Below are 27,864 nucleotides of genomic sequence, written 5' to 3' on the forward strand. Positions count from 1 at the left end.
CGTATATGTATATATATATATGTATCATTTATAGAACGGTATTTACGTGGCCTCGTTCCGTGTGCCACTTTTTTTGCCCATTAAAATCTGTAAGAAGTTGTAGGAAAGTTTCCTAGGACTGATCGTTTCATAAGAAGCACATTTATTAGCCATGGTTTGCGGTTGTGCACGGCGGGGCCCCGGATATTCATGGATCTCAGTGGAGGAGACTCGGCCTCATCTTTGCAGCAGGAATTTATTTGCATGTCGGGTAGGAAGCGGAGAAGCAATTAGCTTCCCTTTAACACACATCAGTAAATACAATTATGGAGGAGACTCTGCCTCTCGTTTCAATTACGACAACTTGTCGTCTTCTCCTTTTCACGGGCCGGCGCCGCTGCTCCGCGTCACCGCCAGTAAATAGATCCTTTTACTTTCGCTCCCACAACGAGCCTTTGTTCATGTGGTTTTGTTTGGGGAGTTGACAAGTTCATTTAGTTTACTGTCCCCTTCATGAAGTGCGAGCTGGTGCCGGATTTACTGCTCTGCATTGTTAATGGAAACTTTCTCCCCTCAGGTCCCGGGGCCGTGCAGAACAGGAGCAGCTCGGCCTCCACCACTCTGGCTGCCACCTGCCTCTGGTGCTCCATCCTCTATTCCCTCATGAAGTTTTGATGAAGCCGGATAGCGTGGAGGTGGGGGCTGTGGCGAGACATCTGGAAAACAATAGTCCTCTTCTCCCACCCCACAGGAGAAACTCCTCTCAAACATTGTGGGTGAGGCTTCGACCCTTCTCATCCTCCCTGGGGTTATTTCATGAGATTGACGCCTTTATTGGAGCAGATCGCTGATCTCAATCCCAGATGTCCGGGGGAGCTGGAGCTGGTTTCTTGTGTTGGTGTCTTTGTAAATCCCTGTGTGATGCTCTGCAGGCATGTAAGGATCTGAGAGGGTTTGGGGGGAGGAGAATGAACTTGCCTGGTTACTAAAGTACGGTGCCCTCCATGGCACGAGCATCCCCCTCTACCGGAGCTGGTGCCCCAAAGATAAATCCACAAGGAGGGACACGTACAGTTGGACACACTAGAGCCGGGGGAAATTACTGGACCTACAGGAAAAACTCCGGCCCCGGCAAGAGGATCTCTGGATGTGACGTCTCCTGTAACCAGATGATTGACCGCACAGCACATAATCCTTGCCACTAAAGGACCACAAAATCCACCAGTGCACCCACCCACCCACATCTAGTCCTTTACTCCCCCTCTCTGTCTGTAATTGAGCCTCCTTCTGTTCTCCGCACTGTCCTCACAATCCACCCCTGTACAGTAAGTCCGTCTGGTCATATCTGCAGTGATTCATTGTGCAGTATAGATTATACACCGAGCCTGTAGAGGTGGCCGGGGAACAGTGGACTGATAAGTCACATTCCTAAATATTGATGGTTATTGTATCAAGCACATGCAGCGTCATTTAGGGTCTTGTGTGTGGAGAATGGGCGATTATGTTCCCGCATGATGAGCGACTCCGGAGCATCGAGGGTTATTATCGCAGTGCCACTTCATGATTTGCAGCACCCGCCCTGTCCTTAGGATTCCACCATCTGCTTTTCTGTCCCACCGTTCAAGGACTGTAAGTAAAATTGTGTTCAATCAGTGGCAGAGCATTGCAGCAAACAGGTCACAGACTGCGGCAGGGACTGGGAAGTGTAATGCTCTGCGGCGCTCGGTCATTGCAGCAATAGTTTGATTCTATGGAGGAGCACGTTTGGTGTATTGTGAAGAAACAGAGTTTGGGATCTTTTCATTTGGCTCTTTGGAACCGTAGGAGGCTGGCGTGTCAAATCCGTGCTCCTCAATGCCGACACGGCCAGATCGCTGCATGTTACACAGAGTTTGTAAACTTTTCTAGTCAAGGAAAGTCGGATGATTGTAATCCTGTGATGTGTCAATAAAGTCTGATATTTGTAGCTGCTGATCTCTTTTTACATTGTGCCAAGCGATGGTGCAGCAAACCGGGCCGATCTACCAGTATGACCGCCAATGTGTGCCGCACCGTACAGGAATACAGGCAAATAGTCAGCGGCACTGGAAACGCACAAACACACTCTAAACATGGGGCATTTCCCCGAATAGCTTGTGGCAATATGGTGACATCATGCCCATGACTGGGGTGTAATGTAAACTCTGTGGTGTAACTTTCCGAGCAGTCAGAACTGTCACGTTGGGTGCATGGACCCACTGGTCTGTACCCCCTTAATGGTATGGCAGCTGGCCAACAGGACACAGGTCAAAGTCTATAGTTCAAATAGGTGTACCTGTGGCAACTTCGGACAGCAGCAAGGCAGGCTCAGGTTAGACTCTGGCAGGCACCAGGCGTGGTACTCAGCACAGCACGACTCCAACTCTATACGGCACTTGGACCAGGATAGAACGGGATACAGGTAGCAGAAACGGTAAACACTGGGAACTGGATGACACTTAGGGAACCATTTACAAGACTAACATAGGTAATAAAAACACTCAGGCAAAGCAGGAAGGAGCAGAGCCCTTCTTATAGTCCAGGGTGCTCATGGCCTAATTTGGTTCTTCAATTCAGGTGCGCGCACTGGCCCTTTAAGAGCGGGAAAGCGCTCACGGGACACGGCTGAGTGAAGCTGAAGTGAGTGCTGGCGTCTCGAGGAGATGCGGGCCAGCACTCCCTGATCCATGGCTGTGGCCGTCAGGAGGTGAGTAAACCTGACGGCCCGCACCCATCGGCATTACAAGAACCACGTCAAGCTTTCAGGCCTCCTTCACACAGTTTTTTCCATCAGTATTTGTAAACCAAAAACCAGGCGTGGATCCTAAACACAGAAAATATAATGTCATGATTTAGACTTTTTCTCTTATATGCACCCACCCCTGATCTTTTCTTAAAAATAATAATAAAAATACCAACCAAACCTACAATGTGTGAACGAGGCCTTATGGCTATGACTTTTCTATAGTTGCTCTGCTATAAAAGTCTGTGGTGGGAAAGCACTTTAAAAGAATTCACTAAATCGCCCCTAAACTTCCTAAATTTGTGGTACCCTAATACATTCTAAATGTGTTCTCTATGTGTAACCCAGCAAAGTAGGACACCCGGGGCTATGGGTGAGGCCACACTGCACCCCCCTCCTAAATAATGGATGGCCACGGTGAGGAGAAGCCAGGATCCCGTCCCAGGGAGAGGCTTAATGTGACATTTGCTGTCGCACACAATCCCTCCCTGCACCACGTTACACACAGTTCACTCCACCAGATGAAAACTCATAAAGTTTAGATTAGAATATTAAATTAAGAAATTCTCTGGAAACCACTAAACGAGATCATCGCCTATTAATAAAACTGCTGATTTCTGAAGGAGATTTTTACTGCGCTTATTAAATGAAACCAGGAAAGAATCTATTTATTTCTGATCATGAGAGTAAAGAAAAGTCCACCCAAGAGATCAGGTCTCTGCAGCTCCTCTGATGTCTGCGGTAACCGCGCCATTGGACGGAATGTCGTATATCATTAAGGGGGCACATATTTACAGCACAAATCACCACTGACCCCATAACGGCCTGTGTGTCCTATAGACTATGTTAAAGAGGCTGTCACCACATTATAAGTGTCCTGTCTCCTACATAATGTGACCAGTGCTGTAATGTAGATAACAGTGGTCCTAGTAATAAAGAGGCTGTCACCAGATTATAAGTGCCCTGTCTCCTACATAATGTGATCGGCGCTGTAATGTAGAGAACAGTGGTCCTAGTAATAAAGAGGCTGTCACCACATTATAAGTGTCCTGTCTCCTACATAATGTGATCAGCGCTGTAATGTAGATAACAGTGGTCCTAGTAATAAAGAGGCTGTCACCACATTATAAGTGTCCTGTCTCCTACATAATGTGATCAGCCCTGTAATGTAGAGAACAACAGTGGTTTTTATTTTGAAAATTATTATTTTTGAGCAAGTTAAGAGCAATTTTAGATTTATGCTAATTAGTTTCTCAATAGACAACTGGGCGTTTTAACTTTTTTATCAACTGGGCGTCATACACTTCCCTCCATTCATTTTCAGCAGTACTCGCGAGATCACTCTGTGCAGTCACATACTCCCATATTAACTTTACTGGTGTCTTCACACTCCCGACACTTCAGTAAAGTTTTTGGGGGACTTACTCACAGCACAGCGCGATCTCGCGAGATCATGTGTGTTGTCATTCACAGTATCTTTACCGAAGTGTCGGGAGTGTGAATAGACATCGTGCCCTGGCTGGAGGTGATGTCTATTCACTCCCAAGACACTTTGGTAAAGTTACTGTGGGAGTGACAGCAGAGCGTGATCTCACAAGATCACGCTGTGTTGTGAGTACTGCTAAAAATGAATGGAGAGAAGTGTATGACGCTGATTGGTCACTTCTCTTTACAACGCCAAGTTGGTAAAAAAAAAAAAAAATGTAAAAACACGTCCAGTTGTCTATTAAGAAAGAAATTAGCATAAATCTAAAATGGCTCATAACTTGCTCAAAATGGATTGTTTTTCAAAATAAAAACCACTGCTGTTCTCTACATCACAGCGCCGATCACATTATGTAGGAGACAGGGCACTTATAATGGTGACAGAGCCTCTTTATTACTAGGACCACTGTTCTCTACATTACAGCACTGATCACATTATGTAGGAGACAGGGCACTTATAATCTGGTGACAGCCTCTTTATTACTAGGACCACTGTTATCTACATTACAGCACTGATCACATTATGTAGGCGACAGGGCACTTATAATCTGGTGACAGCCTCTTTATTACTAGGACCACTGTTATCTACATTACAGCACTGATCACATTATGTAGGAGACAGGACACTTATAATCTGGTGACAGCCTCTTTAAAGTTCCTTCTCCTGTTACCGTAGGCCGACCTATTGATCCCTCCTGCTCACATGAAGTCACCAACAAACACCTTCCCATACCTTGTGTCATAGGAGGGAAGAAGTAGTTTCCCTTCTCTTCAGGGTGAAGGAGACATGATATCTGGCACCTCTAGGTAATACACAGATTACACGCCGCTGGAATAGACTTTAGAGGTGCAATCGTCTGCACACGAGAAACGTCCTTAGTTCTGACACTCAGACAATAAAAAAAAACAACACAAGGCAAAGACGGGTCTGTGTGCTCCGGCGATCCCACCAGAGGGCAAGAAGACGTCTCCGTCTTGTCACTATTACTCTTGAGAAGTTTGTCGGGAATACCGGGATGTCATTGCTCTGGAGCGAATAATAACTTCCGGAGTCACGGAGATTAGAAGTTCTTCATTCATTGATACAGTGTAAAAGGTGACGAGTTATGGGACCGGACAAGCCTCTTGCTCAGCCACATACACAATCAATCAATCAATCAATCAATCACGTAGCCCTTTGTATAAATGAATAAGGAACTTCTCATCTCAGGGGCTCTCAGAAGTTATAATCCAGTGTGGAGCAAGGATAGCCTACTTTTCCCATACTTATACACTATATAGATAGAAGAGATCTGAATACCGAAGCGAAGAAAAGCTTCTCAGGCCTTGCGTCCAGCAGCAATATATATGGGAAGAGGAAAATTGGCGGTAATTGGATTTTCCGTTAATCTACAAAACGGATATGACAAAATCATAAAAGCAAAAAAATAAAGTCTGCCCCCCTTCACCTTATGTGAATGATGCGAAAAAAGTTATATATTAGCCGGCAAAGGCATAGTAAGACATCAGAATTGGGTTATGAAAACTCTGTGCCGTTATAAAATGATCATCTTTTCCTAACACCTCCACTTATAGAAGAAATGACAGAGAAGACAACCAGGGTGGGGCTGCCGCGGAGGGGAACTTGCGGCCAAAAGATAAGTCCTGGTTAGATACCACAATTAGCTTGCCGTGCTTGTAGGTGGTTAGAGGATTAGCCCTTGTGGCTGCCTGACAAATCTCAGCCCTGTAGGTAACCACTGCCATGATGGAATGGGCTTTTAAACCTTCTGCCGTTTTTTCTCGAGCCTGAAAGAAGGATGTGATGGCTGGTCTGGTCCAGCAAGTAACAAAGTGGTTTTACTTGCCCCTCAATGTCTGTTCTTGGTATTGAAAGAGATGGTCACATTTCCTGACCTCCTCAGTAAGTAGGTGAGAACACACTTATGATAGAATTGGCGCCGCTCCTCTGTAGATGGATTAGCACAGAAGGGAGTGATCATTTGCCGACAATGACATTTTGAGATAACTTTGGGAAGAAAGGAGGGTTGGTGTTTGAGAATGATTGTATCTTCAAAAGATGGTAAAATATTGAGCCCTGAAGGAGAAAGCTTGTATCTCGCCCACTCTTCTGGCAGTCGTGACAAACAACAATAAAGCAATTTTTAAATGTTACGAAGCGAAGAGGGATGTCAAAGATCGGTTGAAATGGAGGAACCATAAGGATGGATAAAACAAGATTAAGGTCCCAAGGAAGCACAGAAGAGCGGAATGAAGGGTGAAGTCTGGTCGAGCCCATATGTTCAGCCAGTTTAAAGTCTAGAAAGGCATACAAAGCGGCTTTTTGTCATTTTGGAGTGTGAGTCTTGAGGCCTCTGTCCAGGTCAGCCTGTAAAAAAATCCAGAATCAAAGAGAAGTTGGGTTTTTCAAAGAGGTCCCATTTGTTTTTTTTAGAAAAGGTCAGAAAAGCATTTCAAAATCTACGATAGATTGTAGATGTGATAGGCTTATGGCTGTGAAGTAGGGGAGATATCGCAGGATCTGAAAGGCCTCTCTATGTTAAGATGGAATGTACAGCATCAATGCGGTCAACCAAAGTTGAGGGACCCCCAAATAGAAGGCTGGACTCAAAATAAGAAGGTCCGGAACTGGAAGAAGACTGAAGTAATTCCTCTTTGACAATTGGAGGAGTAGCAGGAAACGGGACCTCTTTAGCCAGAAAGCGGCAATTAGAATCACTTTTGTCTTTCGTTCCTGAATCTACCTTGGGATGAGAGAGAAGGGTGGAGAGACATATAGGAGGCTGTACTGCCAAGTTTGTGACAGGGAATCCACATATAGGGGATGATCTGGAAAGGACAGGGAGTAGAAATTTGACACATGGTGGGTGTATCTCGTAGTGAACAGGTCCAGAACTGTAAGGCCCCACGTCTTTGTCAGTTATAGAAAATTCTGGGGTTCACACGCCATTGCCTTCCCAAAGAGAAAATTGGGCAGTAGATTTTCCTTGCCTCTCAGGTGAGTCGTGGAAAGGGAGGAAAGATTCTTCTCCCAAAGAGCAGATTAAGCGGTCACAGAAGAGAGCTTTCTGCTACTTGTACCCCAGCTTAAGTCGGCCACGGTAGTTACACAGTCCGATAAAATCTTGACATGTCTTGATTTCACTGCAGTGGCTGGAGCCTCGAGAGATTCCCAGACTAACCTTAGAGAGCTTTCAAACGAGGGTTGACATAGACTTACCAGGTCCCCTGGACTACAGCCTTAGATGTGTGGCCTCCCCAACCTCGACAGCTGGCATGTGTTGTAATCAGAATCTGTTTCTCCTGCAGCCATTGCACTCCTCTTTGTAAAATGTATTCTGGCCTGCCACCCGCTTGGGGAGTCTTTTACTTTCTGATAAATCTTTATTTTTCTGTCGAGTGATTTCTGTTTTTGTCCCAGTCGAATAGAAGAAAGATGGTAGATTTTTTGAATGTGCTTGGGCACACAACTGCTTGGAATGGCCACAATTATCATGATGTCTCGGATAAAAGCTGATCTTGTATAATGAAAGGAGGATATTTTGTTGATTAGAGATTCCGGCTTCTCTAGAGGAAAAAAATATGTTATCAGATGAGAACTCAATCTTGCTGACTAGGAACTAGATCTTATTTTGCATGGTTCATAATCCATCCGAGACCAGAGAAAACCTATAGGATTTCTCCTAGATTTAGAGGAAGTTGAGCCTGAGTTGGGGCTGAGACAAGGGAATTGTCAAGGTAAGGGATCACTTGGAATCCTTTTAAATTAAAAAAAACTTGAGACTTCTGCCATGGTCTTGGTAAAGATCCTTGGGGCTGCAGATTAGTGGCATAACCTGTTGTTTAGAAAGATGCCAATTCTCATATACTTGGGAAAATCTGTGTGGATAGGGACCTGATAGTAAGTGTCCTGAAGATCCAGGGTCACCATGAAGCAATTCTGACACAGGAGGTTTATTGTGGAATTGATGGTCTCTGTCTCTGTCTTTGTTTAGAGATTTAAGGCTTATGATGGCAATTCATTTTTTTCACCAAAAACAGCCTAGGCCCTATAGAGAGCTGGCTACTGAAACTAGGACCTGTTTTTGGAGTAGAGAAAGGTTTCAGTTTCTAACGCCTTCTGACAGTTGACTGGGGAGAGAGGCTTGTTGATCATTAACCAGCTGGGAGGTATTGTAGCAACAGGGACTCCAGCCTGTACCCGACTGGATAACATTTATAATTTAAGGAGAAGATAATATTTCTTTCCAGGCTTAAATTAATTGACTGAGTTGGCCTCCCACCTGAGTGTTGGCGTCATTGTGATGGACGACTGGCATTTCCAGAGTTGAAGAGAAAACCCTTCCCTCTGGAGGACTGCCATTTCTCGGTTCCCTCTCTCTTGAGTTCTGGGCAACCTCTTATCAGGTTCAGAAAGAATGGTCTCTGTTCATGGTTTCCGAAGGGCACCCTTTCGTCCTATCCAATGCCTTCATCAAAATGTCATCTAGGCCTGGACCAAACAATTTTCCGGCCTCGCGTGGGAAGGAACAAAGGCAACTTTTGGAACCCGCATCACCAGTCCATGAATGAAGCCATAAAGCGCTATGAGAAGCATTGGAGAGTGCCACTGATCTAGCTGATAATTTGACCAGGTCCACTGAGGAATCCAACAAAAAACGAGCAGCTCTTTTAAGCACTGGATGAGAGAATATAATTTATTTCCTTGAAGTTCATGCAGAAAGATGATCTAGATTGATCCAACCAGAGAGAGAGCACTCTGGCCGTGCAAGTAGCAGCAATGCTAGCCCTAAACATAGCGGTAATGTTTCCCATGAACATTTTAGATATTTTATCCATGGATCACAGAGTAGGCCTACTCAAAGGATAGCGAGGTCTTTTTATACATCTTGGTTACTGCGGCGTCAATCTTTGAGCGCGGGGATTAAGAACACTGGGACAAAACAACAGAAGGATACTTCAGCTTGAAGGCCCAAAACGGATCTTTTCTCAGGATCAGACCATTCCTTGGCAATTCATTTATTTAAGTATTCTTATGAACAGGAAATACTCTTTTACTTCTCCCACCAAGACCCTGGAACATCTGGTCCGTAAACGATTGGAGTTCCTTGAGGTCTTCAATTTTCATCGTTGCTATAATGGCCTTTCAATAGTGTCTGTGTCTTCTACAAAAAAAGAGAGGGCGGCCGGAGGAATCAGAGGAATTTGATTCTTCCCCAGAGACCACTTCACCTTCATCAAGCACAACTTCAATGTCTGACAAATCTGATCGAAAAGATGATGGAGGGTTTTGGTGAAAGATGAGGCATTCTTTTATCAATAGCTGAATTTGCTTCTTCTTTGATCGTGGATCTCATGCTATTCAGTAGAGAAGCGGATTCTTCTGGAACCACCTTTTCTGTACATTTTAAACACAATGTTTTTTTGTAGCGAGAGACGTCTTACAAATGGCATATATTTATTGGTGGTCTCAGTGCTAGACTTTTTAACAGGTTTTATCCTTGAACTGTAAGACGTAAATACAAATATTAAATCCCCTTATAACACCCCACAGTTTCAAGATTCACCCCCCCCCCCATTTGCCGTTTTTTGGGGAGGGGGTAGGAGGAGACATACTGGGCTGAAGGCTTTGCTAGGACCTGTAGAATTTTGTGTGGGATTAGATGAGTCGTAGGCGTAGACATGGCTAATAAAACCAGAAGTCAGAACACCACTGAAAAACAGCCCTATTTTAATTTAAATTTGATACGGAAGAAGAAAGGGGCAGAGCCCTCACATGGATCTCAAATTGCTGAGATTTTTGTGACGTTCTCTTGCATCGGCGTACGCCATGCCATGACCAGAAGTGATAGGGAGGCGAGGAGGAGGGATTCCCAGTCCCAGGGCAGGTCCCAGACTGCCTTATATCGAAGAGCTTATGCTTAGCGCGTGGGGGATAGCTTTTTTGCGGCCACGAATCCCCGCTCTCTGCGCCGTACCTCCCAGCCTCAGCTGGGGAAGAGGACAGGCTGGGCAAACATTGATCCCTGCTAGTAGCAGCACTTGCAGGACAAGCTACACTTGTCCACGAGGGACAGGAAACCACTGCATAAGGTAAAAGGGGAGAAAGCCTTTACTTTCTCCTTCCACGTTGTTTCCGGTCCCTACTGAGGTGGGGAAACCCTACTGTCAGTGCCATTGTGGAGGTGTTAGGAAAACCATAAGAATATATAGAAAGAGCGAAGACCGGATTTACAGTCAATATAAACACTCCTGGTTTTACTATTACAGCTTAAAGAGGCTGTCACCACATTATAAGTGGCCTATATTGTACATGATGTGATCAGCGTGGTAATGTAGAGAACAGTGGTCCTAGTAATAAAGAGGCTCTGTCACCACATTATAAGTGGCCTATATTGTACATGATGTGATCAGCGCGGTAATGTAGAGAACAGTGGTCCTAGTAATAAAGAGGCTGTCACCACATTATAAGTGGCCTATATTGTACATGATGTGATCAGCGCGGTAATGTAGAGAACAGTGGTCCTAGTAATAAAGAGCCTCTGTCCCCACATTATAAGTGACCTATATTGTACATGATGTGATCGGCGCTGTAATGTAGATAACAGTGGTCCTAGTAATAAAGAGGCTCTGTCCCCACATTATAAGTGCCCTATATTGTACATGATGTGATCAGCGTGGTAATGTAGAGAACAGTGGTCCTAGTAATAAAGAGGCTCTGTCACCACATTATAAGTGCCCTATATTGTACATGATGTGATCAGCGCTGTAATGTAGAGAACAGTGGTCCTAGTAATAAAGAGGCTCTGTCACCACATTATAAGTGCCCTATATTGTACATGATGTGATCAGCGCTGTAATGTAGATAACAGTGGTCCTAGTAATAAAGAGTCTCTGTCACCACATTATAAGTGGCCTGTATTGTACATGATGTGATCGGCGCTGTAATGTAGATAACAGCAGTGTTTTTTTATTTAGAAAAACAATCATTTTTGACGGAGTTATGACCTATTTTAGCTTTATGCTAATGAGTTTCTCAATGGACAACTGGGCGTGTTTTACTATATGACCAAGTGGACGTTGTACAGAGGAGTGTATGACGCTGACCAATCAGTGACCAATCAGCGTCATACACTTCTCTCCATTCATTTACTCTGCAGATAGCGATATAGCTAGATCACTATGTGCAGCCACATACACACACTATAACGCTACTCATATGTCCTGACAATGAATATACATTACCTCCAGCCAGGACGTGACGTGTATTCATTCTCCGGACCACTTCTGTAGCATCTCTGTGATTTACAGCACCGCACAGCAAGATCTCGCGAGACTACGCCTGCTATGCTGTAAATCACAGACACGCTACAGAAGTTGTCAGGATTCTGAATACACATCCCGTCCTGGATGGAGGTAATGTATATTCATTGTCATGACACGAGTAGCGTTATAGTGTGTGTATGTGACTACCCATAGTGATATAGCTATATCGCTATCTGCAGTGTAAATGAATGGAGAGAAGTGTATGACGCTGATTGGTCAGCGATTTATTACTAGGATCATCGTTATCTACATTACAGCGCTGATCACATCATGTGCAATATAGGCCACTTATTATTATTACAATGCACATCATCTATATACCAAGTATCATCCGTACACTATGAATCATCTATATACCAAGCAGTATCCATACACTGTGTATCATCTATATAACAAGTATCAGCCGCACACTGCCTATCTATCAAGCATTATCCACATACTGCACATATTCTATATGCCAATCGTTCACTGTTAGGAATTCTTAGGAATCATGCACATGACCGTGCCCGTAATTACAACCCATAACTACGGGCACGGACAGCCCGCCGTTTTTACGGGCCATACTCCCATTATAAAGCATAGGAGCACGGTTCGAAAAATAAAAAAAAAGGACATGTCCTATTTTTTTCGGCAGGTTTCGATGGCACGGACACCCTCCCGTAGACATACGGGAAGGTGTCTGTTGGCCATAGAAATAAATAGGCCCGTAACTACGGTTCATAATGTCAGGCGATTTTACGGTCGTGTGCATGGGGCATATGTATGAATCACCCATACACACATCACCCATACACTGTGCATACTCTGGACACTGTACATCAGCTATATACCAAGCCTTATCCATAAATTGCACATTCATATACCAAGTATCATCCATACACTGAACATCTATATACCAAGTATTATACATACCCTGTGCATCATCTATATACCAAGCATTATCCATGCACTGCGCATCACCTATTATACCAAGTATCATCCATACACTGTGCATCATCTCTATACCAAGTATTATACATACCCTGTGCATCATCTATATACCAAGCATTATCCATGCACTGCGCATCACCTATTATACCAGGTATCATCCATACACTGTGCATCATCTCTATACCAAGTATTATACATACACGGTGTACACCAAGCATCATCCCTACGCTGCACATCCATATGCCAAGTATCATCGATACACTGCACATTATCTATATACAAAGTATCATCCATACACTGCACATCACCTATATACCAAGCATCGTCCATACACTGTGCAATATCTATATACCAAGTATCATCCGTATAATATGCATTATAAGCATCATTTTTACACTGTGCATCATCAGGACACTGTACATCATCCATATATCAAGCATTACCCATACACTGGGCATCAACTATATGCCAAGTATTATCCGTACACTGCACATCGCGTATATACCGATCATCTGTAAACTGCCCATCATCTATCAAGCATTATTCATATACTGCACAAAATCCATATACCAAGCATCCCGCGTACACTGTGCATCATCCATATACCAAGCATCCCCCGTACATTGTGCATCATCTATATACCAAGCATCCCCCATACACTGCATCTATACACCTAGCAATATCCAAACACTGTACATTATCTGTACACTGCACATGATCAATATACCAAGCGTCATCTGTACACTGTGCATTATCTATCAAGCATTATACCTTATACTGCGCATCATCTATATACCAGGTATCCATACGCTGCACATCTATATACCAAGCATCCATACACTGTACATCATCCATACACCAAGCATCATCCATACACGATCTATATACCAATCATCCATTTGCTGCACATCATCTATATACCAAGCATTATCCATACACTGCACATCACTCATACACTGCATATCGCCCATACACTTCATATCTATATACCAAGCATCCCCTTTACACTGCAAATCATCTATAAACCAAGCATTATCCATACACTGCGTATCATCTATCAAGTATCATCCATACACTGAACATCTTCTACATACCAAGCATCCCCCGTACACTGCACATCTATAAATCAAGCATTATCCATACACTGCACATCCTCTATATATCAAGTATCATCCATACACTGCACATCTATATATCAAGCATCATCCATATACTGTGCATCATCTATATACCAAGCATTATCCATATACTGCACATTATCTATATCCATACATCCATACACTGTATATCATCCTTATACCAAGTATCATCCATAAACGGTCTATCATCTATATGCCTTGGCATCATCCATAAGCTGCGCATCTATATACCAAATATCATCCATACGCTGCACATCATCTATATATCAAGTATCATTCATAAACCAAGTATCATTCATACACTGTGTATATCTATATATCAAGTATCATCCATACACTGTATCATCTATATATCAAGTATCATCCATACACTGTGTATCATCTACATATCAAGTATCATCTATATACCAAGCACCACCCATACACTGCACATCATCTATATACCAAGTATCATCCATACACTGCACATCATCTATATACCAAGTATCATCCATACACTGCGTATCATCTATCATTCATACACTGCACATCTATATGCCAAGTATCATCCATACACTGTATCATCTATATACCAAGCATCTCCCGTACACTGCACATCATCTATATATCAAGTATCATCCATTATTGCGCATTATCTATATACCAATCGTCATCCATACACTGCACATCTAAAAATAAAGCATTGTAGCTACACCGCACATTATCTGTATTCTGTAATCCACTATTTGCAGGGATGCTCCGTCTTTGTGAAATAAACATCAATGACCTTATCCAAGCAGGAGTGTCCCTGCAGTGTGTGAATTCTCCCAGCAAAGTCCCTAATATCAACTCTGTGCTATCGGCAATATGTGGTGTTAACTTATGGAGTATGACAACCTTCGCAAACTGACAGTAAGTGATAATGGATACAGAAAAAAAGCCATGAAATGCGTAATGTATGCTGGCTTATATGGCAGAATCAGTGGGGGGGGGGGCTCTGTACTCGCTCCGTTCTCCTGCACTTTGGACGTTTACATCACGACTTCCGTTATAAAACATTATATAATCCCTTCAACAAAAATAAAACAAACGTCTCCAGACAAACTCAAACTAATGATAAAGGGGCACCCTGCGGTCATCCCCACAGAAGACTAGGGATAGGCTACAGTAGATGTTTTATTTCTAGGTGTGAATCGTTCTAAAATAAAACGGTTTTGACTCCTGATATTGACAATGGAGCGCCAGGTCAGATACAACAAAACTAGAAAATAAATGTTGTGCGGGAGGGAATGAGATCATGGAGAATATAGAGGGATATCCTCAGCTCTGCAGGAAGACACACTGCCCATACCTCCAAGGCGAGAACATGCCGAACCGTAGATCAAGCCACCGCCCACACCAAGAATTAGGAATATTTGAGACCTCGTCACACCACAGGAAACAGCAGTGTTACTGGCTGCACATGGAGGGAATATCTCCATCTACTCCAGGTAAACAAACCACACATCTAAGATCACAACAGATTAGCTGGGAATGGCGCCCCCCTCAGGCAGTTGTCATCATGGCGTCCGCTGGGAACAATCGCTGTTCCTGATGTCCAGTCTGCAGCTTGTGCCAATGGACAGGTGTGAGTGAGGATTTACATGTGTGTGTGGGGTCGTGGGTCGTCTCGCTCTTGCGTCACATTGAGGCTGCGGAGAGTATAACGGTCATTGCTTCGCATCACGTGCTGCAGGCTCACAGGCGTATCTCCAGCCAGTATCGCAGGACATTACAACACACACTCGGATCGACCATGGTCTGTATGTCTCAGTATATTTATATTATGTTAACAGTGTACTCAGCTCTTTACAAGATTATTACAAATATAAAGAAAATATAATACAGTAACAAACAATAGTGAGAAGGACGGCTACTAAATGATGAGGTGGAGGATGGGAGACCCTGCTCTGAGGAGCTCACATTCTTTGTACCGCACAGGATCCGCTCTCCTCTGGCTATACACAGTGCGAGGTACAGGGGTGATGCCCATCTCCAGCGAGGCTGCAGGTGGAGTAGACCCCAGGACCTGGATCAGCAGGTGCTACAGATCTCCCCTGACAGGATCATTTCCTCTGGTTTCTCAGATATTTTGTGTTTTCTATCATTAAAGGGGTTATCCGAGATTAAATGACTATGTTAATGCGTGTACGTTTTTACTGTAAATACATTTGTAATAGACTTACATTTTCCAAAGTGGCCCCGTCTCCAGATCCTGCCGTGGGGAACTTGACGGGTGACGTCATTCTCTGCACTGGCTCTGGCCGCTGTGTTAATCTTCAATTATTTTCCGGGTATACGACACGTCACTTGCGACGTGGTGTATATTGGCTTGTTCTGTTGTAACGCGCATGCGCTGCCCCTGCTGTTATCTCGAGAACAGCAGGGACCGCGAGAACAGCAGGGACAGCGCATGCGCGTTACGGGCTGTGCAACAGAACAGCCCATACACGGCACCTCACAAGTGACGTGTCGTATACCCGGAAAATAATTCAAGATCAACACAGCGGCCAGAGCCAGTGCAGAGAATGACGTCACCTGTCAAGTTCCCCACGGCGGGATCTGGAAACGGGGCCACTTTGGAAAATGTAAGTCTATTACGGATGTATTTACAGTAAAAAATGACACGCATTAACACAAAGTCATTTGATCTCGGACAAACCCTTTAATGATCACAACCTTCATCGTGTTTAGTTGTGATGGAACACGATGAGGAATTCACAGGAACTTATAAGAAACAGTTCTGATGTCCGTTTCTCATCATTCCTATTGACGTCTTTCGGCTCCACGTTATTTTATCTGCACCTACTAGAAACATAATGTGGAGAGAGGACAACCTGACCAGAGGGGGCTGAGGGTTATACTCCTGTCACCAGAAGAAAGGGAATGACCTGAATGTCCACCGTAAATTTGCTTGTCGTGGATCTCCACTGGATTCTGATCATTTCTGAGACGACGTTCATAGTATTAATGACCTCACTCAGGACAATTATTACACAAGGTGCAAAATGACCGAGGGTGAAACTCAACTCGTGGCCAAACAAGCGAGTCAAAGCCCCAGGATCCCGAGCTTTTAGTGGAGAGCAACTCTTCACCTGCAATAATCTGCACTCTCAGGGGCTTCAGGTGTCTGAATCATAAAGACCGAGGAAACCTCACAGAGCGAGGACTGCCAACAATTCTCCAATGTCAGGTGAAAATACAAGAAAACTGCACGACAGGAGGCCGACGACTGACCATTACCTGCCCTTGTGCGGTCTACAGGTATACGCATCAATTCTATTCCTAGTGATCGATCAGTATGTGGGAAATAAGCAAAGGTCAATGCAGAAACCAATCCATGAACGAGGCGACCGCAGAAGGTTTGTGCTCAGCAAGTTTCAGGCTTGTAAATCGTATTAAAATGTGAATTTCTTAGTGAAGTCTGAAGTAATGAGGAAGAATAGCGGTGGGGGAGGGGAGGCTTCAATAACGGGACACTGCTCTGTGCGTGGTCTCCAAAGTGAAAATGTCCGCCCCGGCTTCTCTCCTAGGACATGGAAAGCCCTTACCTGACAACTTTCCTGTTCCTGTGACTTTTCCATCATAACCCACTGAAATGTAAAACCCGAGACCCAAGTGTGTGCAGCGTGAAGAGACGGCCTCCGAGGCGAGAGGCAACGACTTGTCACCACTTCAATACAGGCAGCGACTTCTACCAAAATGGCGGTCACCCAGACAGGAAGACAAGTGGCTTCTATTTAACCAGGAGCTCAAATAGAATCTGCAGAGGATTTTACTGACTTTATTGTGCGCATGCAACTAGTGCCGTGAAGTCAATTATTATATAATAAAGGCCTCTGGAATCGGCTGCAGCAGGAATGAGGAATAGAGGACAGGAACACGGATCTTAAAGGGGTTTACAGCATTAGAAAAACATGGCCTCACAGCATCTTATGCGTGGTGTCCGTTATTGCAGAGGAGCCATTCAAGTGAACGCGACTAAGCTGCAATACCACACAAGACCTGTGGGCAGGGGTGGTGCGGCTGCTAGAAGTAAGCAGACATTTTCCTAATCCTGGACAACCCATTTCACCTTGTGAGGGGAACAACAACGGCTCTCCTGGTACATTCAGGTAGTTTGTCTGGATTTCTGGAGGATCGGGTCATTCAGAGCTCGTCCTGCTGTTGATTGGCTGATGGATAGAAAACTCTATATTACCAGAGACACACTATGTGGGAATCCTATAAACCCAAAGACCACCCTCATCTCCCTTTGCAGCGGATCTTGTAGGTGAGGGGCCCGTGCTGGTGTAAATGGTTGACTGCATGTGCTTATTGTCTGTGATGTCAGACGTCGCTGTGCCGTCCAACGCTTTATAAAGTGAGCTCATCGGGAGAACGTGACACCACCAATGGAACCATAGGACAGACTGGGCGCTGCTTCTCTCTACAACTCCAGGGTTGAAGACCTGACAATGTCCATGCTAATTGTGACCCATTCAAGTCTCTGCCTGTGACATCATGCATGTATATATATATATATTTTAGACTGCTCCTGGAAGAAACCGCTTGACCATCAAATCTACGGTACAGTCTTACGGACATCATAATTAAAGGGCAACTAAGGAATAAATGATCCAAAGCCACTGGCTATTAAAAGACCTGGTCTGTCCAGCTCCACACAATAAAACTTCTGGGTCTCATTTACTACTCAGGACCACCTATTTATCTATACAATGAAGTCTCATATTCCGAATCTTCTGGCCGACATATACATAGAAAACCCCTGTGTTGAGCACAACATTTTATGAGCAGCATCATAACACATGGTGACAGCACTCGCTCCACATTAACATTTAATACAATTCCCTTTCTCAACAGGGAAAACCTACAGAAGGAGCTCCACAGATCCCGTCATGCTGGAGAGAAATATACCCCAGCAGATATCCGTCTCCCCAGCACTGGAAAGTTTAAGTATTGCTCAGCCAGTCCCCCAGCAAATAAGAAGTGTTGAGCTAGGCTTTGCAGGTGTCCTGGTTGCAGAAAGGGAATCACATTAGCGATCACTCAGCAGTTCCCTGGAGATAAAGGGGAGAGACACAGTCCATGGTTTGCTTGATCAGGGACAGTGAGATGTTCTTCTGAAATGAATAGAACAAAGTCACGTGGTTTCACGAGCGTCGACTTGAGGCGAGTCGACCGTCTTAGCTCAGTCCTTGGATCTGCCAGTTTTCCCCCAGCTGTGTCCTGCAAAAGTCCCTTCACAAAGAAGGTGCAGATTGTGGTGTTTTCACTCAGTGGTTTCCTTGTTTAAACAATCACTTGCAGTATTTTTTTTGTTTTTTTTGCTTTTTTCATTAGATTTTGCGACATCAGATTTTGTAATTTCTTTTCTTTTTATTACACTTTTTTTTTTAATTTTAGAATTGTTGTTTCCCTCCTATGAGGACTTCGGATGATTTGCATTTGTCAAAACTGGGCAGGTGGAAGTAGAAGAGACAGACAAAGCACGAAGAAGAGGAGAAACAGAGGAGTGCAGAGGAGACATCGAGAAGACCCACTGTTCCCGTCGTGAACTGCTCCGGGGCCTGAGGAGAGAGGCAGACCACAAGTGTGAACATTCAGAAAGTCAGATCATAAACAAGTGCAGAAGACAAAAAAGACAAAAACAAGACACCACTGGGCAACAGGAAGAACATGGTGGAAATCAGACATTAGATTTATCAAAGGCCGAGGATTCCCAGTGGTAACACAAAACATAAACTTCATCGCTCTCTGACAGATCTACAGCAACGTAAAAGGAAAATAATAATAGAAATGAAAATTAAATATTCCAATTATCACACTGATAATTGTAACTATGACGTGTTGAGGGTTTGGTCAAAGATAATGAAACCCCGTCTACAGCTGGAGCTTTCATTTACAAATCTCTGATGTAAGAAATAGATTTAACCATCGCAGGACATGGCATAATAAACTCTAATCTCTCCATCTCACAATGTAGACAGAACACAGCAGCTCCAGACATAATATGTGCATGCAGCCGGATTATCCAGGACATGGCCGGTGTCCAAAACCACGAAGACCAAGCTTATCAGGAAGAAGACACAGCTGAATGATGCCACCACTGGATGGACACTACATGCCGCCACCAAGGGCTCTATGAACATGCCGCCACCAAGGGCTCTATGAACATGCCCACACGGTCTCTAAACGCTCTACAAAAAGGGATTGCTAAAGTGACCAGTCAATAAATTACCCTGCATGGTGATTGTGACAGCCACGTAATAGGACGCTCCTTCCCCAGTCATTAATTCTATTCAGAATCCACTAACCAGTCAACACACTGATCAAATACATGCAACGACGGGAAAATCCACTCATTGATTGATGTAATGGTGCTAAGAGCAGTGAATTCTGGGATCAGTAGTTACAAGGACAATGAGGATGGACACGTAAATAGGTTACATGCAGTTTTCCTACAGGTCTGAAGCTACTAATGCATAGGCCACATTCATTGCGGTTATTTATTTAGCCCCTGCCATATAGGACCCAAAGTACATTTCATCAATGCCGGACTCTGTCTTTACCCTGCTGAGCGGCTTGTTGCCCAATTAACCCTGTGATTTTCAGGGGCAACATAAGCAGGAAAACGATTAAAACATCAATTACTGTGTAAGGTCAAAAGCAGTGTCTGTGATATGATTATTATGGATGTAAAGAAAAGCTATGTGAAAGGGTAAGAAAATTTTGAACATTTGCTGCCTACTTAATCCTGGAGCAGATTTCAGGGCTGATAAATCAATTAAACAAGCAGTATTAAAAACGAGTGAATACAACAACAAGCTTCAGGACTTGGCACCCGAACAGGAGACCAGAGAGCAAAAAAACCAGAGGAGAGGAGACCAGAGAGCAAAAATACCAGAGGAGAGAAGACCAGAGAGCAAAAAAACCAGAGGAGAGAAGACCAGAGAGCAAAAAAACCAGAGGAGAGAAGACCAGAGAGCAAAAAAACCAGAGGAGAGAAGACCAGAGAGCAAAAAAACCAGAGGAGAGAAGACCAGAGAGCAAAAAAACCAGAGGAGAGAAGACCAGAGAGCAAAAAAACCAGAGGAGAGAAGACCAGAGAGCAAAAAAACCAGAGGAGAGAAGACCAGAGAGCAAAAAAACCAGAGGAGAGAAGACCAGAGAGCAAAAAAACCAGAGGAGAGAAGACCAGAGAGCAAAAAAACCAGAGGAGAGAAGACCAGAGAGCAAAAAAACCAGAGGAGAGGAGACCAAAGAGCAAAAAAAACTAAAGGAGAGAAGACCAGAGAGCAAAAAAACCAGAGGAGAGAAGACCAGAGAGCAAAAAATCCGAGCAGAGGCGACCAGATTAAAGCCACAGCAGAGGAGACCCTCTTGAAACTAGTATCTAGAGCAGTCTTTGTAAGGAACCCTAGTTTTTAACCTTATCAGGGCTCCCTAGGACACAGCAACGAGACCTGTCCTCTTTTTTTTGAGAGAGATGGCAAACTGATTTCCGCTTCAAGACGCTTGGCAACAGTCAATACATTTAAACCAGAATAAAGTTCTGGGCAAGAATTCTGGAAGGCTTTAATCACCCCTACACCAAGCTCCTTGGAGGTAGGAATGGCATAGGGGTTTCCCAGGAATAAAAAAAAAGTCCAGGGTTTCCTCCAGAGTAATAAGATTGGGATTCACGGATTTATAGGGATGTGACTGACTTGTCAAATTTTACTTTTATTGGGCTGAAGAAGATTTCCTTTCTTAGATAAAAGTTGTTTTATTGATATTGACCTGGATGAATGTGCCCCCCCCCCCTCTGTATACAAGGTGAACATTTATGAGTGATTTCTGGTCATCACAACCAGGGGAGGTGTGTGCGGATGTGTGTGTGCGCAGATGTGTGTGCGCGCGGATGTGTGTGCGCGCGGATGTGTGTGCGCGCGGATGTGTGTGCGCGCGGATGTGTGGGTGGGTGTGCGCGCGGATGTGTGTGAGCGCGGGTGTGTGTGTGCGCGCGGATGTGTGCGTGCGGATGTGTGCGTGCGGATGTGTGTGTGTGTGCGGATGTGTGTGTGCGCGCGGATGTGTGTGCGCGCGCGCGGATGTGTGCGCGCGCGCGGATGTGTGCGCGCGCGCGGGTGTGTGCGCGCGCGCGGGTGTGTGCGCGCGCGCGGGTGTGTGCGCGCGCGCGCGCGGATGTGCGCGCGCGGATGTGCGCGCGCGCGCGGATGTGCGCGCGCGCGCGGATGTGTGTGCGCGGATGAACGAACAAACGAACGCATGCGGGTCTTGCTCTAGGAATAACACAACCAGACATTGTGCTAACAATTACTAACAGAGAAGGAGTTGAGGTGGTCGGCATCTGGATGCATTGTATAGAGTAGATACCATGTAACATGGATATACATGAGTATACAGGAGCACAAAGATCAGACGCCATGCATTATTTTGAAATGTAGGGCGCCATCGAGGAGCATCCAGTCATGCAAGAGGACACATGCGCAAAGCGAGCACCGTGTGAGCCCGACACTCCCGGGGTTGAGGGCACCAGCGCACAGTACAGGTGATACATCCGGAAAGTTACACGGCTACGCTCTGATGATCAGGAAATAGTATTTCTAAAAGAACAAAAGACGCCACTTTACTCCAAGAAGAAAGACTCGTGCCCGGAGACCCCTCTTATACCAGCAGTATGGGGGGGGGGGGAGTTGTAATGTTACAGAGATAAGAAGCAGGTCAGCTACGCGGGAGGCAGACGAGCAGCTAGGAAGGAAGCCGGGGGTGGGCGCGGCAGCAATAAGTAATACTGACCTTTAGGGGGGGTGAAGGCAGCTGTGGTCTCTTCTAAAAATCAAACAAATTGTTTATTAGGTAAAAGAGAAATTCTTAAACACGACCGAACACTCACTACACAACTTCCATCCCCTGTAATGTCAGCGGGCTCAGGTACAGTGGCGATGCCCACAGCAGCCAGTCATAATCAAGAGGCGCCAACCTCTGCCCAGATGCCATGGACATACACCACTGTCTGCGTCTACAAACTTCACATCTCCTACGGGTCATACAGAAGACCTCACATCTACACAAGGTTAGGACTGGTCTCATGATGAGATGGCGAGGACGATCACTAACGACTACAGGAGCATCCAGGAACCATCCCGACACCGGCCATTTATTGCCTCACTTTACTATGGATAGGAAACAATCTCTGCAACCAAAACTGGTGAACAATCAAACGAGAACATCACGGGGGTCATATAAAGGGGAAACGAGTGACTAGGAGCTGAAAACAAGACGTCATGAGGACAGAAGCAATGATGGAGGAGAGATGCAGCCGTCGTCAACCCCCGAGAGGAAGCACAAGAGTCAAATGTCGGGTGAAACAAGAACAGGTCGTCTACGACCGAGCGCCACAAACACGAGAGATCAAAGAGCCAGGACCCCAGGACAGACCATCACATAGACACAAAGGAGCAAGAAGACCAACAAGACATCCCAGAAGACAACGAGGACTCCGGTTAGTTACCAGGAGGACACACAGGGGTCAATTGTGGCGCGGCCAGGAGAATTATGGGTCAGTGGTAAAACGGATGGTCAATGAAGGGACAAGGGATCAACAAGGAGCAGAACAAGACATAGGGACAGCGTGTACTGACCTTGCAGCAAGGGTGAGCTGGTGGACTGGAATTTTTCTACAAATGGTGGGAGATATGGGGTGGGGGGAATAAAAGGGGCGGCATTTATACAACAGAATTATAAAATAAATCAAACAAAAATAAGCAAAATAAAAACGCATTCAGCTTCACATCCCTAATATCCCTCCGCACCGGGACAGCCGCAAACGTGAACCATCGAGGACTCGTAGCAATGATCACGTCAGTGGTCTGGGGAGATCTGCTGCAGACAGTCCTGTGTGTGGGTGAGGGGATGTGTATCGGACTGCAGACACCCCACTCCCGAGCTCAGGGGGGACCAGCACAATGAGGAACCTAGGGGGTCCCTGATTACCCTCTCTGGACATGAGGTCCCATGAGATCTGTGCACTGTAAACACGGGGTGCAGCAATGGCGGCGTGTCCTCTTCATACCCACATGACTGAGGTCATACACCAAGTAATGAGGCGTGGCACATGAACCCCCCGCACCCCACGAGGAGATTATACCGCACCTGTGGTCCTCCCTTCACTACAAGGTTATGACAAGTGGATAATATCTGGATTTATACAATCCCAACCACAAAGAACCCCAATAAATAACAGACGCAGTAATGTCCGACCACAAAGTGTAAACGCACAGATGCGGGAATCCGGCCCCACGCACACGACCGTAAAAAACCTCCGCAATTACAGACCCATTAAATTCTATTGGCCGCAGACACCTTTCCGTATCACTACAGATGGGGGTCCGTGCCGCAGAACTGTGCCGGGAATTACGGAGCAAGTCCTATTTTTCATATTTGACAGGCTGTGTACCTATACTTTGTGATTATGGGCACGGCCATGTTCATGAGGCCCAGTGTATGGAGGATAATGTGTTACCCATGTACGGGTCTGCAGTCATGGGGTGAGGACGGAGCAACGTGGTGTCTACAGCTGGAGAGTGCGGTACAGAGTCTGGCTGTGTATTCAGGGGCCACACACTATAGACGAGGATCAGGGGGCCACAGACACACAGCCCCACATAGCAGGGAGAAGATTGTCCTCAATATAACTGTGTCCTGTTATCAGCCCCCGGGACCGGGCACAGATCCCTCCGTATACCGGTGTATTATATAAGGCAGTGTCGAGCCTCCTGGAAATAAAGGATTCCACATGAAACCTCTATTATCTATTCAGCACCTTCCCCCAAATACAGTTCACTGAGCCCTGACCGGACCTATCCAGCCCCGGCTCCACATCACTGGGCCTGTCAGCGGCGGTGTGTGCGGACAAAGACCTCAAGAGGAAACGCTGCCCAGCTGTCCACGGTCTACGCCAGCACCACTAATACAGATCAGCTAGAAAAGAGCCAAAATGGCTCCGGGATGACTCGACCCTGATCGCAGCGCTGCAAATACTGGACCCCGCCCGGCGCCAGACTCACCAAACAGAATGACGCTGGCGTTGCTGTGCCCCAGCCGGTTCATGGCCACACACGTGTAGTTCCCATAGTCTTGTTCAGAAACATTGAAGAATGTTACACGAGAAAACGTCTCCCTGTTCTCCACCTTCACTCCTTTCTTAGAGTCGCTCAGCCTGCGAAAAACAACAACTTGTCAAGTCCCATGTTACGGAAATTCACAATCTTCTCTGCCCACATTATACATCTCTCCACCCTGCCGCCCCGGTCCTGTGTGCCTCCACCCTGCCGCCCCGGTCCTGCGTGCCTCCACCCTGCCGCCCCGGTCCTGCGTGCCTCCACCCTGCCGTCCCGGTCCTGCGTGACTCCACCCTGCCGGTCCTGCGTGACTCCACCCTGCCGCCCCGGTTCTGCGTGACTCCACCCTGCCGTCCCGGTCCTGCGTGACTCCACCCTGCCGTCCCGGTCCTGCGTGACTCCACCCTGCCGTCCCGGTCCTGCGTGACTCCACCCTGCCGTCCCGGTCCTGCGTGACTCCACCCTGCCGTCCCGGTCCTGCGTGACTCCACCCTGCCGTCCCGGTCCTGCGTGACTCCACCCTGCCGTCCCGGTCCTGCGGGACTCCACCCTGCCGTCCCGGTCCTGCGGGACTCCACCCTGCCGTCCCGGTCCTGCGTGACTCCACCCTGCCGTCCCGATCCTGCGTGACTCCACCCTGCCTTCCCGGTCCTGCGTGACTCCACCCTGCCTTCCTAGTCCTGCGTGACTCCACCCTGCCTTCCTAGTCCTGCGTACCTCCACCCTGCCGTCCTAGTCCTGCGTGACTCCACCCTGCCGTCCTAGTCCTGTGTGACTCCACCCTGCCGTCCTAGTCCTGTGTGACTCCACCCTTTCGTCCTAGTCCTGTGTGACTCCACCCTGCCGTCCTAGTCCTGTGTGACTGTATCCAGTTTTGATACTACAGTAACATCACCACCGTGTACCACAATCATTGGCTGGTCCAGAATTATTACCTCTTGTCCTCCTTGTACCAGAAGAATTCAGCGGCAGGGACAGCCAGCGCGTCACACTGCAGAATGCCTTGATGTCCCAACGGGACCCCAATATTCCGTGCATCCAAAATATAAGGTGGATCTGCAGAAAACAAGAAACTATCAATAGAAACCAAGCAATGTGGGATCAACAGTTCTGGCATCACAGTCCAATCATATCTGCGCAGCACAGCCCCCTCCTCCCCTAATACACATCACCTCCAAATAAGCAGCCAATGGATAAGAACATGAAGATGATAATAATAACAGACAATCAATATACAACAAGAAGCGACGCCGTAACAATACAGAAACATTGCAGCAGCCCCCCGACCAGACATGTGAACACCGCTATAATGTAAGGAGGTGCAACCAATTATTATACAGAGCAAAGCAAGAACAGCAGTAAAAACAGGTGTAGAAGATCTACATCTTCCTGTATATAGAGATATGGAGCATGCTGGTATAACCTGGGTATCTTCTGTATATAATTATATATGTACAGCTGGTATAAGTTATACATCTTCTTGTATATATAGTGATATGGAGCATGCTGGTATAACCTGGGTATCTTCTGTATATAATTATATATGTACAGCTGGTATAAGTTATACATCTTCCTGTATATAGTGATATGGAGCATGCTGGTATAACCTGGGTATCTTCTGTATATAATTATATATGTACAGCTGGTATAAGTTATACATCCTCTTGTATATAGTGATATGGAGCATGCTGGTATAACCTGGGTATCTTCTGTATATAATTATATATGTACAGCTGGTATAAGTTATACATCTTCTTGTATATAGTGATATGGAGCATGCTGGTATAACCTGGGTATCTCCTGTATATAATTATATATGTACAGCTGGTATAAGTTATACATCATCCTGTATATAGTGATATGGAGCATGCTGGTATAACCTGGGTATCTTCTGTATATAATTATATATGTACAGCTGGTATAAGTTATACATCTTCCTGTATATAGTGATATGGAACATGCTGGTATAACCTGGGTATCTCCTGTATATAATTATATATGTACAGCTGGTATAAGTTATACATCATCCTGTATATAGTGATATGGAGCATGCTGGTATAACCTGGGTATCTCCTGTATATAATCATATATGTACAGCTGGTATAAGTTATACATCTTCCTGTATATAGTGATATGGAGCATGCTGGTATAACCTGGGTATCTTCTGTATATAATTATATATGTACGGCTGGTATAAGTTATAAATCTTCTTGTATACAGTGATATGGAGCATGCTGGTATAACCTGGGAATCTTCTGTATATAATTATATATGTACAGCTGGTATAAGTTATACATCTTCTTGTATATAGTGATATGGAGCATGCTGGTATAACCTGGGTATCTCCTGTATATAATTATATATGTACAGCTGGTATAAGTTATACATCTTCTTGTATATAGTGATATGGAGCATGCTGGTATAACCTGGGTATCTTCTGTATATAATTATATATGTACAGCAGGTATAAGTCATACATCTTCCTGTATATAGTGATATGGAGCATGCCGGTATAACCTGGGTATCTTCTGTATATAATTATATATGTACAGCTGGTATAAGTTATACATCTTCTTGTATATAGTGATATGGAGCATCTGGTATAACCTGGGTATCTCCTGTATATAATTATATATGTACAGCTGGTATAAGTTATACATCTTCTTGTATATAGTGATATGGAGCATGCTGGTATAACCTGGGTATCTCCTGTATATAATTATATATGTACAGCTGGTATAAGTTATACATCTTCTTGTATATAGTGATATGGAGCATGCTGGTATAACCTGGGTATCTTCTGTATATAATTATATATGTACAGCTGGTATAAGTTATACATCTTCTTGTATATAGTGATATGGAGCATGCTGGTATAACCTGGGTATCTCCTGTATATAATTATATATGTACAGCTGGTATAAGTTATACATCTTCTTGTATATAGTGATATGGAGCATGCTGGTATAACCTGGGTATCTCCTGTATATAATTATATATGTACAGCTGGTATAAGTTATACATCTTCTTGTATATAGTGATATGGAGCATGCTGGTATAACCTGGGTATCTCCTGTATATAATTATATATGTACAGCTA

The 27,864-nt window shown here is 45.1% G+C and overlaps 2 protein-coding genes across 6 annotated transcripts in view; one reads left to right on the forward strand and one right to left on the reverse strand.

Moving 5' to 3' along the window:
• Nucleotides 1-1,945, forward strand: part of OPCML (opioid binding protein/cell adhesion molecule like) — a 110,177-nt gene extending 108,232 nt beyond the window's left edge. The window contains exon 7 of the mRNA XM_075839100.1: nucleotides 557-1,945. Within this exon, the coding sequence (XP_075695215.1) occupies nucleotides 557-654 (98 nt within the window). The 3' untranslated portion in view covers nucleotides 655-1,945. The remainder of the gene's footprint in view (nucleotides 1-556) is intronic.
• The window catches only part of NTM (neurotrimin), a 652,265-nt gene that overhangs the window by 38,850 nt on the left and 585,551 nt on the right, over nucleotides 1-27,864 (reverse strand). The window contains exons 6-10 of one of the 5 annotated variants that reach the window (XM_075839095.1): nucleotides 25,700-25,820; nucleotides 24,711-24,862; nucleotides 23,286-23,321; nucleotides 22,441-22,473; nucleotides 18,324-19,208 (exon numbers count right to left, since the gene is read on the reverse strand). In XM_075839095.1, coding sequence (XP_075695210.1) covers nucleotides 19,090-19,208; nucleotides 22,441-22,473; nucleotides 23,286-23,321; nucleotides 24,711-24,862; nucleotides 25,700-25,820 — 461 coding nt within the window. In that variant the 3' untranslated portion in view covers nucleotides 18,324-19,089. Of the gene's footprint in view, nucleotides 1-18,323; nucleotides 19,209-22,440; nucleotides 22,474-23,285; nucleotides 23,322-24,710; nucleotides 24,863-25,699; nucleotides 25,821-27,864 lie in introns of those variants that run through there. The other 4 variants (XM_075839097.1, XM_075839096.1, XM_075839098.1 and 1 more) reach the window with 4 other exon arrangements.

The sequence above is a fragment of the Rhinoderma darwinii genome, chromosome 10 (assembly GCF_050947455.1).
Source record: "Rhinoderma darwinii isolate aRhiDar2 chromosome 10, aRhiDar2.hap1, whole genome shotgun sequence".
Taxonomy (NCBI): domain Eukaryota; kingdom Metazoa; phylum Chordata; class Amphibia; order Anura; family Rhinodermatidae; genus Rhinoderma; species Rhinoderma darwinii.